The 13166-nt window shown below is 40.6% G+C and overlaps 1 protein-coding gene across 2 annotated transcripts in view; it reads left to right on the top strand.

Annotated features, from left to right (window-relative positions):
- The window catches only part of LOC122800826 (phospholipid scramblase 2-like), a 1997253-nt gene that overhangs the window by 1935971 nt on the left and 48116 nt on the right, over positions 1-13166 (top strand). For both annotated transcript variants that reach the window (XM_044070115.1, XM_044070114.1), the window contains one exon: positions 6005-6166. In XM_044070115.1, coding sequence (XP_043926050.1) covers positions 6005-6166 — 162 coding nt within the window. The remainder of the gene's footprint in view (positions 1-6004; positions 6167-13166) is intronic.

Here is a 13166-nt window from a genome sequence, read left to right as displayed (position 1 = left end):
CCTACTATTCAGAGGCACAGTGTTCTGATTAGACTGGGTTGCAGAAGCCAAGCACACTCTGGCTATGCTTGTACATGCCCTAGGGCAGATAGCCTAGTATCAACCTCTGAACCTATGATAATTTTCATGATGCACAATGTTTATTGCTGATACTGTTTGCAGGTTTTTAATCATCTTTGCTTTCACACTTTCTATGAACCGCTTAGGTATCTGCAGAACATATTTGCTTAAGGCAGGGTTCCACTATATTATTTACGTGTCTGTTGTCATATCAGTGTGTGCACAGGGCAGATTGCTGGGTAGTGAGAGGTTTGTGGGTTAACACATGCAACTGCCTGCTATATGTGGCCTAATGCTGTACTCCAACATGGCCTAAGTGTGTGAGCATGCCCAGTTCAGACTGTCAGTGTTCTGTTGCCTGACATTTGTCTCATGTATTCAAGTGTGTGAGCATGCCCAGTGTGACCTTTCAGTATGTTGCTGTCTGAGATCCACTACATTTGTTGATGTATGTCTACATGTCCAGTATTAACATTTGTACTGTGTGTGTTGAAAGTCAGGTTCTATTCTTACTGCAAGACTCACCTTTGTGTCATAATTCGACAGGGATTATGCTGTGCCTGCAGGGTTTCCATGAAATACTTTGCATAGACTTATCGACATTTCTTCATACAGGCTAACCACTACAATGCTGTCATGGTTTAGTGGTTCAGTACTATGACTGTAGTGCACAGTATCCTGGGTTTGAGGCCCATCACTGCTTATATTTTCATACTGAGCAGACCAGACTGCTTAGGGGCCAGTAGAGCAAATATGAGTATGTTGGCTTTTGTTCAGCTATGCCCTACCTAGACCCAGCTTGTCCAACATTGCTCAATATTAACCCTCATTCCTGGACATTGGCCAATATTACTCTACATTGACCACATTTGTAGTAGTTGGTGTGTGCGATTTTGTTTACATATACTTCATGATGGTAAATGCTGTTTAGCACTGCTTTATATTGCTTAACACATGGCAATCATGCCTCAGGTGTTGATGCAGGGCTGCCTATGTCAGATGCACATACTACACTCCCTATACATGTTTGAAAGCAGGTAGTGTCAACGTAGGCATCCCTTTTACTATATGTGCTGGTCAGAGAGAGGTATCATTTCCAGAGTTCCTACTGAGCCAGTGTATGTGCTATGCATTGCCTCTTTGCCAAGGCCAAAGCATACTGGGCACGCCTCCTTCTGCCTACTGGGGCAGGCTCAGGTTGTTGCTCCGCCGAGTTACGCTCTGCCTGTGATGGCCTTGGCAATGGTGGGGGGCTGTTTGGCCCAGGCCTATGCTGGTCCTGCTGCAGCTGTTTTCACAGGATCATATTATGTAGCATAGCACATACCATGACAATTTGGGTACATGTAGTTGGTGAGTACTGCAAGGCTCCACCAGATGTGTCCAGGCACCAGAACCCTGACTTGAGCAGCCCAAACACACGCTTGATTACATTTCGTGTTTGTGCGTGTGCCTCATTATGGCGTTCCTGTTCAGGTGTGTGTGCGTTTCTGATGGGTGTCATCAGCCACGGCTCCAGTGCATAGCCAGCATCCCCCACTAGGTGACCATGTGGGATGTCCCCATTGGCAAATGCCTGGTACAGCTGCGTCAGATGCCAGATATGGGAATCATGGTAGCTTCCAGCGCAGCCAGCACACACATTCAGTATTATGCCCTGGGCATCACACACGACCTGGCCGTTGATGGAGGGGAAGCCCTTGTGGTTGAAGTAGACCCTACCCCACTCACCGGCTGGTGCTTTGATGTGTATGTGCGTGCAGTCTATTGCACCCACTACCTCAGGGTATTCTGCTATTTGCTGGAAGAGACGCATATTGCTAGCTAATTCCTCACGGGAATTGGGGAAATATACATGATCCCCGACATGTGCTGACATGGCATCCAGGAACTGGTGCAGTACCCTGGATGCTGATGCCTGTGATATCCCCATCATATCACCAGTTGGTCTCTGGAAGGTACCTGTTGCTAATATTCTTAGGCCAACACATACCTTAGTTTCCACTGGGATGGGTTCCCCTCTGTTGGTTCTGTGTGTGAGGCATGGCCTGCACAGCTCAACAATTTGCTGCAAGAGGTCTCTGTCCACTCTATTGCACTCCACTATCTCCAGCTCATGTAGCCCCTGGTAGGTAACCCTGGGCCTGTACACTCTTCTCCGTCTCCTCACTGCGGGTTGTCCAGCAGCATTTGCATTATCACCACCCTCAGCATGTTGCATATGTCGCCTTATAACAGCAATGGCAGCCCCTAACATTTTTTGTCTCAGTGAAGCTTTTTCAGTTTTCACTTCTATTAGCTTACTGCAGTGTTGCAGTGTCTCTTAAGAGAAACATAATGGACTGTTGTTTGCAGAGTTTTAAGTGCTGGGCTGGGCTTGTGTTCTGCCTGGGTAATTGCCTGTTCTGATTGTTTTCACCTGCTAGCTCTGCTCGTACTCCCTGGTAACTTCCCACTATTTGGTGTGCATCCTTTTTCCTTTCTACTTCCTCGGGGGGGGGAGCGCCGCGCACACAAGCGCAAACACGCGCACAGCAGCCAACATGCGCGCACACATGCTTACATGGACTAAACCTTGCTTCTTCTTGTTAAAACGCACACACACCAGTGCAAACGTGCTTACAACTGTTTACACAGCCTTACTTATGCTTACTCAAGCCTACATGCGCATACACACGGTTACATGCGCACACACTGTCTTACTCGGGTTTACTGGTGCGCACACGCGCGCATGCGCGCTCAGCAAGAAACTTTGTTGTTATCCACGGCATACACCTTTGATTTCTTGACTTTACCTGGCCTACCTGTTGACACACCTCTTTCACTATTATGTGAACGTAAGCTGACACATGACACTCTGCTCCAATGATCTTCACTCCTTTCATACATACTCCACTCATGATGTCACCTATCTTCTACTCTGTTGCACCCCTTATCCTACTCCTACACTCCACTGACTGTGCTCATTTGCTATGTAAACTTGCGATTCACTATCCTAACTCTCATTTGCATAGGATTGCCTACTAATGCTTAGTTACATCTCTTAGACTGAGCTTCCCCCCTTAGCAACCTCTACTCGGTGGCCATGTTGTCTTCAGCCTGCCATTCTCTTGCATTGTAAATTCTTTTTAGCTATAAAATCCACATTTGTGGATCGTAATTATTAATTTTCTGCTTTTAGGGCGCAGTGCGTTTGCGCAGCCCTGTGCTACGGTTAAACCCCGGAGATCGGGATAAAAAAAAAAAGTTATTTTATTTTTAATTTGCATCCCTTCCTGTTGCCAATGGCCATATTTTTGGCCATTGGCATGCTTCCTCCTGTACATTCATGTTTTATTTCTAGCTGACACGGCTCCGTTTTGCTATTTGCAGAACCATACTCAGTTATCAACTGAGTACGTTTCTGCAAGTAACAATACTCCTAATCGGATAGGTTTGGGTTTCCTGGATTGCAAATTTACCTCATTTGCATAGCTTTCGCCTGCAATTGAGGTAATTTGCATATCCCAGCCCTGTCCGTGTAGGACTAGTTTAGAGATCTCAGTTGCACGCCTCTACCGGCTGTTCCTGGATCGCTCGGCGGACATGTTGGCTGCATGGAGTCTTACTCTACTCTAAGACTCCGTGCAAGCCTTCGTGAATCCAGCCCAATATCTAAATTAAGTTACACTATATTTCTGATTGAATCTAAGAGAATTATACTATTCCCTAGTAGCTTACTTACTAGAGCAAGGCAGACAATGTGGTGAATGGGTCTTCTTGGTGTCAGATCCAAGACAGCATATCAAATGCTCTGCCTCACTAAGAGACTTCTCAAAATAGTATCTAAAATATTACTGCTGAGATAGCTTGCAAAATGACATCATTTTTGGTCATCTGCCTTCTAGTTCCCAGGCAAACTCCCCATTGCTGGAAGCCTGCAGGACTTAGCACCTGCCTGTAAAAATATATGCACACAAGGGCTTTTGTTCAGATCTTTGGCAGGTGCTGGAAGTCATAAAACAATTGCATTCTTCCATGCTTTCAGAGTAGTACATACACTTAAACAGTTACAATAGTGTATGTACATTTCTGTTCCCTTCAGCAGGGTACATTGCTGATGCATTTCAAACACAAGAGCTTTTCAACACAAACATCTGTACAAAGCAGTTTGATATACACATGACATGCAGTTCTAATACATTTGTAACACCAGCATTTTGTATGACCCACAGTTCTAATACATTTGTAACATAGGCATCTCATATAAATCAGTTCGATATTCACAAATTACATATAATAATTTACAAAATTCCAGCTACCTGTGCTGGCAACACCTCTTTTATCACAACATCCATCCATCCTTCCACACATGCATGCCATCCATCCATCTTCAAGACCTAATTTATACAATTCAGGGTCATGGTGTGCTGGAGTCTCAGGTATAAGATTCAAACTAGTTTTCAATGGAGCACAAGTCTTTTTGTTTAACTGTTCTTTTGTTTTTTAACTTAGTAAATAAACTGGTCTATGGGCCCTTGTTAGCCATGATCCAAGTCAAAGGTGCAAAACAGCAAGTAGGTTCAGTGCAGAACACAGCATTAACAGACCAACAGAAAAAAAAAAGTACTATATAAAAATAAGCAGCTACATTAAAGAGAAAGAACTGAAGTTAGACTGAGACAGTACATTTGAATAAATACTTTAGATGATTATATATTTGCAGTTGCATGTGATTAATTAAGTTTGTGTTTATATGTCCATTTCTGAGTTCATGAAGGTATAGGAGTAACAATCTATCAGCAAATAATTAATAGTTTACAGTAAAGATCTAGATAAAGAGTAGGAACTGATGATATAATGATCCTCTCCATCCACAACCCCTTTTCACCATACTAGCTCATGGGATTGGAGTGTCACATAAACAATGGCAATCATCTAGAGCCATTCTTCACACCACAGGGTAGATTGGTTTCTCTTTCATAGCACACAATACACCAGCACAATTACATCTATGGCCAGTTTGGTAACCAGTCCATCTACTACATTTCTTTGGAATGTGGAAGGAAACTGGATTACCTGGAGAAGCCACTCCAACACAGGGAGGGTTTGCAGACTCCACACAGAAGGCACTCCAACTGAGAATTGAACCAGAAAACCTCTTGCAATGAAGTGACAACACTACCTGCTGTGCCATTATGATTCAGGGCCTCTGTTTAACTATATTGAACAATGTTTACATATTTATAATTCATACATCTTTCTAATAGCTTGACCCTGCAAAGATCTAAGTAACTGCTGATGTCAATAGGATGAACATGTTATAGGGATGTTATTACGTCTAAATAAAATTAATTAGGTGAGATGTTGCCTGTAATTATAACACAGAGACCAGCTACTCCACCATATGTGATATTAATGGGCAGCATTACATAATAAAGAGACATGTAAAGAGCATATGTAGGAGGTGTCACCTAGCATTTATAGGCAGGAAGTCTGTGAATTAAAAAAGCAGCTATAGGATATCAACAAAGGATTAACAGAAGCAGAGTGGAATCTGAGGTAACAAGTTTTATTTTGCAAATAGTTGTATTTAGTTGACTGCAAGAGGCATTTAATGAGGAGTGAAATGAAGAATATGACAAAAGGACTAAATCTTATGAACACCCACATGCCTCTGAGTTGAATCCAGCAAAAGAAGCTGATAAATAAACCACTGACATTAAAATGAATATGTTTAACTTATAAACAGTCCACCTATTGAAACTGTTGGTGACATCAACTTAAAGAGATGTATTTACGGAGGGAACTCCACTGTGCCATGCCACTGTCTTATTAACATGTCAATGGTGTTATGTCAGCTGTACTTGATAGAAGCTTGCTCTTGCACAGTGTAAATCTAAATTGCACAGTTTAGTTAACGTTGGCTTCTGTACCTATGTCTTATTAATTTGTTAATATGCAGGTAAAATCTCTTGATGAAACATCAGTAGTTGGAAAAATAACTAAGCAGTGGACTGGCTTTGTTAAGGAAGCATTCACTGATGCTGACAATTTTGGTATCCAGTTTCCAATGGACCTCAGTGTAAAAATGAAAGCAGTAATGTTGGGGGCCTGCTTCCTTGTGGTAAGTACATGGCAGCTAAAGTTATGTAGACATTGATTTCATGTTTATTTTTCCCCTCACAACTGTATCTGTAGAAGTATTCATAAAGATTACAATACCAATCAGAAATCTTAATTTTCAACTGTGTATGAAAGTTTAACAGTGTTTCTTACAACACATATCTCTCACAAATATAGATCATTGGTTATTTGGTGAATACTTGGTAATAAGTCTATAGACCATTACAGGCCCAGCTAAAAACACCTATTCAGAAGTTGCCAACAGCCTCAATGAGGGCAAGGCAAGATAAACTTGGGAAGAATTTAAGGCTGTCCATCCAATTATTTATGGTGGCAAAGATGTTACTCTGTTTAATAGGTAGTGGAAGTTTTTTTCCAGAGGTGAGGTATACATTGGAATATTTATCTTCTATTATCTATCTTATTTATCTGCTGATAATTGTTTAGATGTTCATCATAAATCATTGCTGCACTACATTTAGCTATAAGAATTATATTATAATTACAACCAGTCTTCCAAAAGCTTTCACTCCCCCGCCCTTGTGCAGAGGCTGCTGTGTCTTGAGATCCTGTATGGAGAAAACAGCAGTCAGGGTACCAAAATACTAAAGTACTTTCTTGCCAGATGTGATGTGAGGTATTGCCAGCTGTACCAGGGAGAAGTGAGACAGCATGACTGGCTGAAGTTTTGTGGATGGTCTTGTGTTATTTGGCTGTCATATCGATTTGTACAGATGTTTGTATTAAAAATGTATTTGTAAAAGTTGCTTAACAGAGTTCGGAATGTGTATTGTGCCAGAGTCAGGTGACTAGAAGTGACCTCATTTTATAATCAGGTAAAGGACGGACCTGTGGCAGCAGCAGTTTGTTTTTGTTTTTCTTTGAAACCTGATATAACAGGTCTATGTCAGTTATCTCAGTTCAGTTGTTGTTCAAGTGTTAGTTGTTGAGTCAATTCAATTAGTGTGTGGTATCCCATCTTGCCTTATGGAGGTGAGTATCTCAGTAGTACATCTTGCCTTGCGATACTAAGTGAGTTAACTAGGGATGGTTTCTCTTTAGTTCAGTTAGGAATAATACAGTGAGATTTAGATTATTTTCTTTTTTCTGCATATGTGAGATTCTCTCCAACTGTTTTAATTTTATATTCCCTGTGACTGAAACTCTGATGTTTATTGTAACTAAATATTAAGTATTCTCCTGTTTTCTATTTTATTTTCCATTATTAAATATTTTTATACCTTTTCATTGTGGTTGGCCTTTTAGAGAACACTTTTAATATCTCAAGAGTACTTGTGCTTATTTTAATGGCACTGTGGCAACTCCGATAAGCCTTACTGCTTCTGTCACACTCTACCATGTATATCAGTATTAATTTGACACAATATAATTAGTTACCTTTTGTGAGAGCCTTAGAGTATTCGACTGGTTGCAGCAATCTACTTTATAGTATGGAGAGAGGGGACACAGCTGGTGAATCTGTGCCAGCCTTTCCCAGATGTCCATATGTGTGTGTGTGTGCGTGTGTGTGTGTGTGTGTGTGTGTGTGTGTGTGTGTGTGTGTGTGTGTGTGTGTGTGTGTCCATGTCAGATACTTGGAACTGGGAAACAGTGGTCCAAGGTGAGTCCTGTTTATAAGCTGAAAAAAGAGAGAAGCTAGTCCCAGGTCTGGAGCAGGTTCCCTGTGTGCTCTTGAGGGAAAATGTGCTTGATGCAGAGAGCTGCTTTTGAAATATTGTGTAAATCCATTCCAGTTTTTAGTGACTGCCTCTCACTGGTATCAGTGGTAAGGATTGGAACGCCTGGATTACTGGCTAGGGGTAAAGGGAGATCGTCATACTGTCTCTAAGCAGACTCCTTCTCCTCAGCTTCAGTGGATTGTCAATAAATTGCTGTCTTCCATTTCAGGGCAGATAGGTCGCATTTGGGTAGTCCTTTTCACACATTTTGTTTTTGACAACAACAGTAACAAGAGTAAAAAAAAAGTATTTCGGTCTCTTTAAGAATTTTGGCATTTTAAGTGTGTATACTATTTTATCTGCAATATCCCATCTGGCAGCTGTTTTAAGCAGGAACTGTTTAATTGTACATGGGGCACTATTTTGTTGCAAATCTTTGCTGGTATGTTACTATTCTGTTATGTTTTGCGGAACTAAGGAATTGTATGAGGTTTTAGCATGTTTTGAGCTTGTGTGCAGTTCAGCGACAACTGCCTTTTGACTTCTTTGACTCCTTTCAGCATTCTTCACAGTGGTTTCAGACTTCTTTCTCAGCAAGGACATGGAACACCATACTGGTTCCTTGATCCCTTCTCCTACTGGATAGAAGAAAGACAAAATAAAGTTAAGGAACCCTTGCTGATATCACAGGCTGTGTTAGTGCATCAGCTCCAGCTGGGTGACTCTGATGTGGCTATTTGTTGCTCCTCAGACAACTCACTTTTTTCTCATGATGCCACTGGTGTGGTCCTTTCAACCACCATGGGGGGTTGCCATATCCTCTTCATCTGTTCAGTTGTCCTTAGTGGATGTGGGAGAGCAACTTTCCTTGAAAAGGACAGATTCAGCAGATAGTGAACATACCTGTTGCTCAAGATAGGGTATCATCCTCAAGTTGGTCCCTTCCTAGCGATATCCCTAGAATGAAGAAACAAAGAGTAAATATTTATCTTCCTCAGAATGTCTTTTCTGTTGATAGAGAATTTATTACCTTGGGTAAGGTTTGTTGCAAGCTTTAAAACCTGTTGAGAATGAATGGAATTTCGGGGGAGGGGAGATAAGTAATTTTCCTCAGTTCTTGAGGATTCCTTGACAGATGAATATGAGAGGGATGGTGAATCTTCAATACTTTCTGCCCAGATCCCATATACTGATTCAGAGGAATGTGTTTCCTTAGAATATTCCTTAGAGGAATTTTCTTTTTTCTAACACTATATCCATAATGAATTATTTTTCATATGGGAGCAAGTTGTTTTTCCTGCATCTTTGAAGAAATATTATGATGTTACAAGTGGATGTTCCACTCCAACTCCTATTAGTCCTTTGTTGCCAGCCTTGGAGGATGCTGTTCTTATTGCCTGCAGTATGTCTACTGGTCAGTCTTCATCTCCTAAAAAGTGAGACAGACTTTATAAGGTTGTTTCATTTTATAAATATTAGCTTCTCATCCCAAATCAGACCCAGCAGCTATTTATTGTAATAGCCTAACCATTAAGAAAATTTGGTGAATGCTGATCCTTCCCGTGCTAGCAAGTATGGAAACGCTATTGACAGTTTTGGGAAAATAATTTATTCCTCCACAACTTTAGCTTTCAGAATTTTGAGTTGTCATGCTCATTTGTTGAAATACAATACATCTTGGCCTGTTTTGATAATAAGAGGGACATTTCTGCCGCTGTGTTATGTCAGAAATCTGTTATTGCTTTTCTTTCACAGGTAACTAAACATTCCTTTAAGAGTATGTATGATTGTACTGACTCTCTGTTCAGTGCTACAGCTACTGCTACTTTGGTAAGGCATTTTGCTTGAGTACATAATCAGAAATTTTCTGAAGATGTTAAATCTGAAATAGTAAATTCTCCTTTGGTTAAGGAGGTCTTATTTTATCTTTCAGACAGTCAAACAATATGAGGAAAGGGAGAAGTTAATTTAGGAAGTCACTAAGATTTTTCATCCCTTCTCAAATCTACGAAAATCTCTGGTTCTTTGTTCAGAAAACAAAACAAAGCCACCTAAACAGTCTGCTGGCTAACACAATTTTAAGAAAAAGAAATAGGAAGGATCTAATAAAAAGGGGGGCACCTTCCAAGGAAAAGGACAGTCCACTTCTTCAGAATACCTATTGCAGCATTCCTTCCCTCCCCCTCCCTCCCTTCCATTCCTTCTATTCTGCCCCTGAGTCTAGTTCTCCATTTCTCTTTTTGGCATCAGATTATGTCAGATAAGTGGGTTCTAAAATTACTTCAGCAAAGTTACATATAGCAGTGGAAAAGATTGTCTGTTTTTATGGGGAATCCTTCTCTCTCCCTCCAAATCAGACTTCCCTGTTTCCTCCAGTCATTAGTCAATTGCTTTCTGTGGAAGACATAGAAACAGGACCCTAAGATCAGCGGGGAAAGGGTTTTATTCAAGATTTTTTTCTTGGTGCCAAAGAAGGAGCTTTCTAGGAGATTAGTGTTCTACCCACCCTTTCTCAACCTGTTTTTTTTAACGTATCTAAGTTCAAAATGCTGACTTAGCAGGGATTAACACCTCTCATACCTCATGGGAGATTTCTTGTGACCCTGGACTTGAAATTTACTTGTCATCACATTCCCACAGCCAAAGAATTCAGAAGTTTTCTAATATTTCTAATGTTTTCTTTATCAGTGCTCCGCATTACTCTTTGGGATATTCCATTGATCAGGGGATATTTATGAAATGTCTAGCCCAGGTGATTGCCTATTACAGACTGCATGGCATGCACATCTTTCATTATTTAGGCAACTTGTTAATCTTTGTAGAGTCTTTTTTGAAATGCTATGAGTCTCTTAATGGCTAAAATAGCTCCTTTGAGACTTTGGGTCTTAGATAAATTTCTTGAATCTTCTCATTCCATCTGACAGGATTGTGTTTCTAGGATTCATTCTGAACTCACCCATACAGAGGCATTCCTAACACAAGAAAAAGTAGAGTTGTATCTTCATAGGTTCATAGATTGGTACTAGGCTATTGACCCTAGGGCCTATACAAGCCTAGCCATAAGAATTCCCTGGCTATTTCTTCCCACAATATTTACTTCCCTGGACCCCTGTCTAGCAGGGTGACTGACGTGATCCCTGGGGTGAATTTCCTATCTCCCATCCAGTCATCAAGGTTCCTTTTGAAGAGGGCCAAAGAGGCGCTCTGCTTGACATGTATGGGCAGTCTATTCCAGAGTCTGGGGAGTCTGTGGATCAGGAACCTATCCCTCCAGCATATTTTGTTCATTGTGATGACAAGGTGTAGATCCCTGGAGCGTGTGGCTCTGAGGGATTGGGATTTCTTTAAGTGTAGCATGTCCAACAGCTCTGGGTTTGACATGGCCTTATATGTTAAGCAAAGATCGCTTCTGAGTAAAACTCTTTCTGACTTTCTCCAGTCAGTGCCGGATTTCAGCCAGAGTATTTTAGGATGTTAGGGTTCATGACTTTTATGATTCTCAGGATTCATCTTGCAAGGTTGCATATGAGAACAGTTCAGTGTTTTTACCTCATTCATTCCTGAGCAGCAAGAGGCTAATTAATCTCCTTGTTTCTTCTGAGCCAGGAAATCACTTGAGATCTGAGAGCTTTTCCACAAAATTCTGCACTGAAAGCACACTTCAGTAAGTTATGCAAGTGGTGTTAGTAGCATTGCCACCTATCCGTTTTTTTGTTTTTTTTTTGTTAAGACTGTCTGGAAATCAAACTGATTGTCCAGTTGTCTGGAAAACACTAAACAAACACCAGTATTCTGTTTAAAAAAAGAAATAGATTGTCAGAGTGTGTTAAATCTGTGGATTTACTGTGCTTTTTTTTTAACAGAAAAGCACAGTAAATCGGCAGGAAAAATTGGATCTTGAATGTAAAAAAGAGGGCATTCCTTCTCAGCTGCCATAACAATGACATCACAGCATGGGTGGAAAGTGGACGTGGAGACTGGAGGAGGAGGGCGACGTCATGGGAGGTGGTAGGGGTGTGGCCTTGGTCCAGTTTTCACTGTATTAGTAGTATTTTAGTTGTTCATTACAAAGGGTTATATCTTTGTAAGGCTGCAAGAAAGAACCAAGATATCAGTGGAAGAATTGTTCACATGTTCAACAGCTTTCTAATTATGTATGACGGGGAGTAAAATGCTGCTGTTTTGTAATCTTGCATAATCTATTCAAAGTATGCATACACTTTTTTGCAGCTTTTCAAAACAATATTACTTTACAAAATCATGCATGTTTGGTTGCAAGTATCAGTGACAACACTGTGTGCCTTAATGATTTCTATAAGATGGTGATTTGTACAACACAGCGCCAATTTGTTCACTCTTAGATTACAGGTTTTATGAAATATTGCTAACAATCTTAACTATTTTGCCAAACATTTATATCTTGAAATATCTTCATGTTATCCACTATTTTGTTAATAACATTTGATGTTATGTTGTCCTGTCTTGCCTTCATTCTTACAATGATGGGTTTGGAGCTGAATCCCAGTTCTGACTCGGCCGAATACATAGCTGAAAGTCTCAAACCTGGCTAATGGCAAGAAGGTATCCCACAGTGCAATGGTGTAATTCCCCAGATCTCGTTTGCCGCGTTACGTGGTTAGATGCACTCATCTTATCCGTGGCTATGTTGCGACAAATCTTCTATTACTTTTTCTTCAGAATTGTTATATTTGCTAATATATAACTTATTTCTTATTATATTTAATTTGTTGTACCTTTTACTGCCTTTCTTTTAGATAGTGATAGTTTTTTCCCCTTTAGCACGGCTTTTGCCGTCGCTTTGTAGGCCTGTTGGTATCCTTTGTAGTGGTTGTTGTTTCTGTCTGCTAGTTTATCTGTAGCTCGTTTAAGTTAGAGAGCTATTTGCCCATTTAAGTTAGAGGGCTCGTAGTTAATTATTGCCTTGTCTAGAAAATAGGACCATTTGAGTTAGAGGTCCTATTTTTCTCTCCCTGGTTGCCTTTTCCTTGTGTTTGACCTATAGTTACTGTTGGGTGTAGCTTTAGCTCTTCATTAGTCACTAGCTACATTTTTTCTTGTTGCTTTTGTGGTCTTACCTTAACTATGTCCAAAGACGTAAAAGCGAAAGAACATAAGCCTTCAGGCTTTAAAAAATGTCAGAAGTGCTCACAAAAAAATGTCCATCACAGACGGACATGTTATATGTGTTTATTGCTTTGGTGCTATTCAACTTCAAGAAAATTGCACTTTTTGTCACTCTTTCAGTGCAAGAGAACTTCAAGAAAGGAGAAACAAATTGATTCTGAAAGGGCTCTTAAAGCC

This window comes from Protopterus annectens, chromosome 4.part1 (genome assembly GCF_019279795.1).
Source record: "Protopterus annectens isolate FY-2018-M chromosome 4.part1, PAN1.0, whole genome shotgun sequence".
Lineage (NCBI taxonomy): Eukaryota > Metazoa > Chordata > Ceratodontiformes > Protopteridae > Protopterus > Protopterus annectens.
This window is presented reverse-complemented; position numbering and strand designations above follow the sequence as displayed.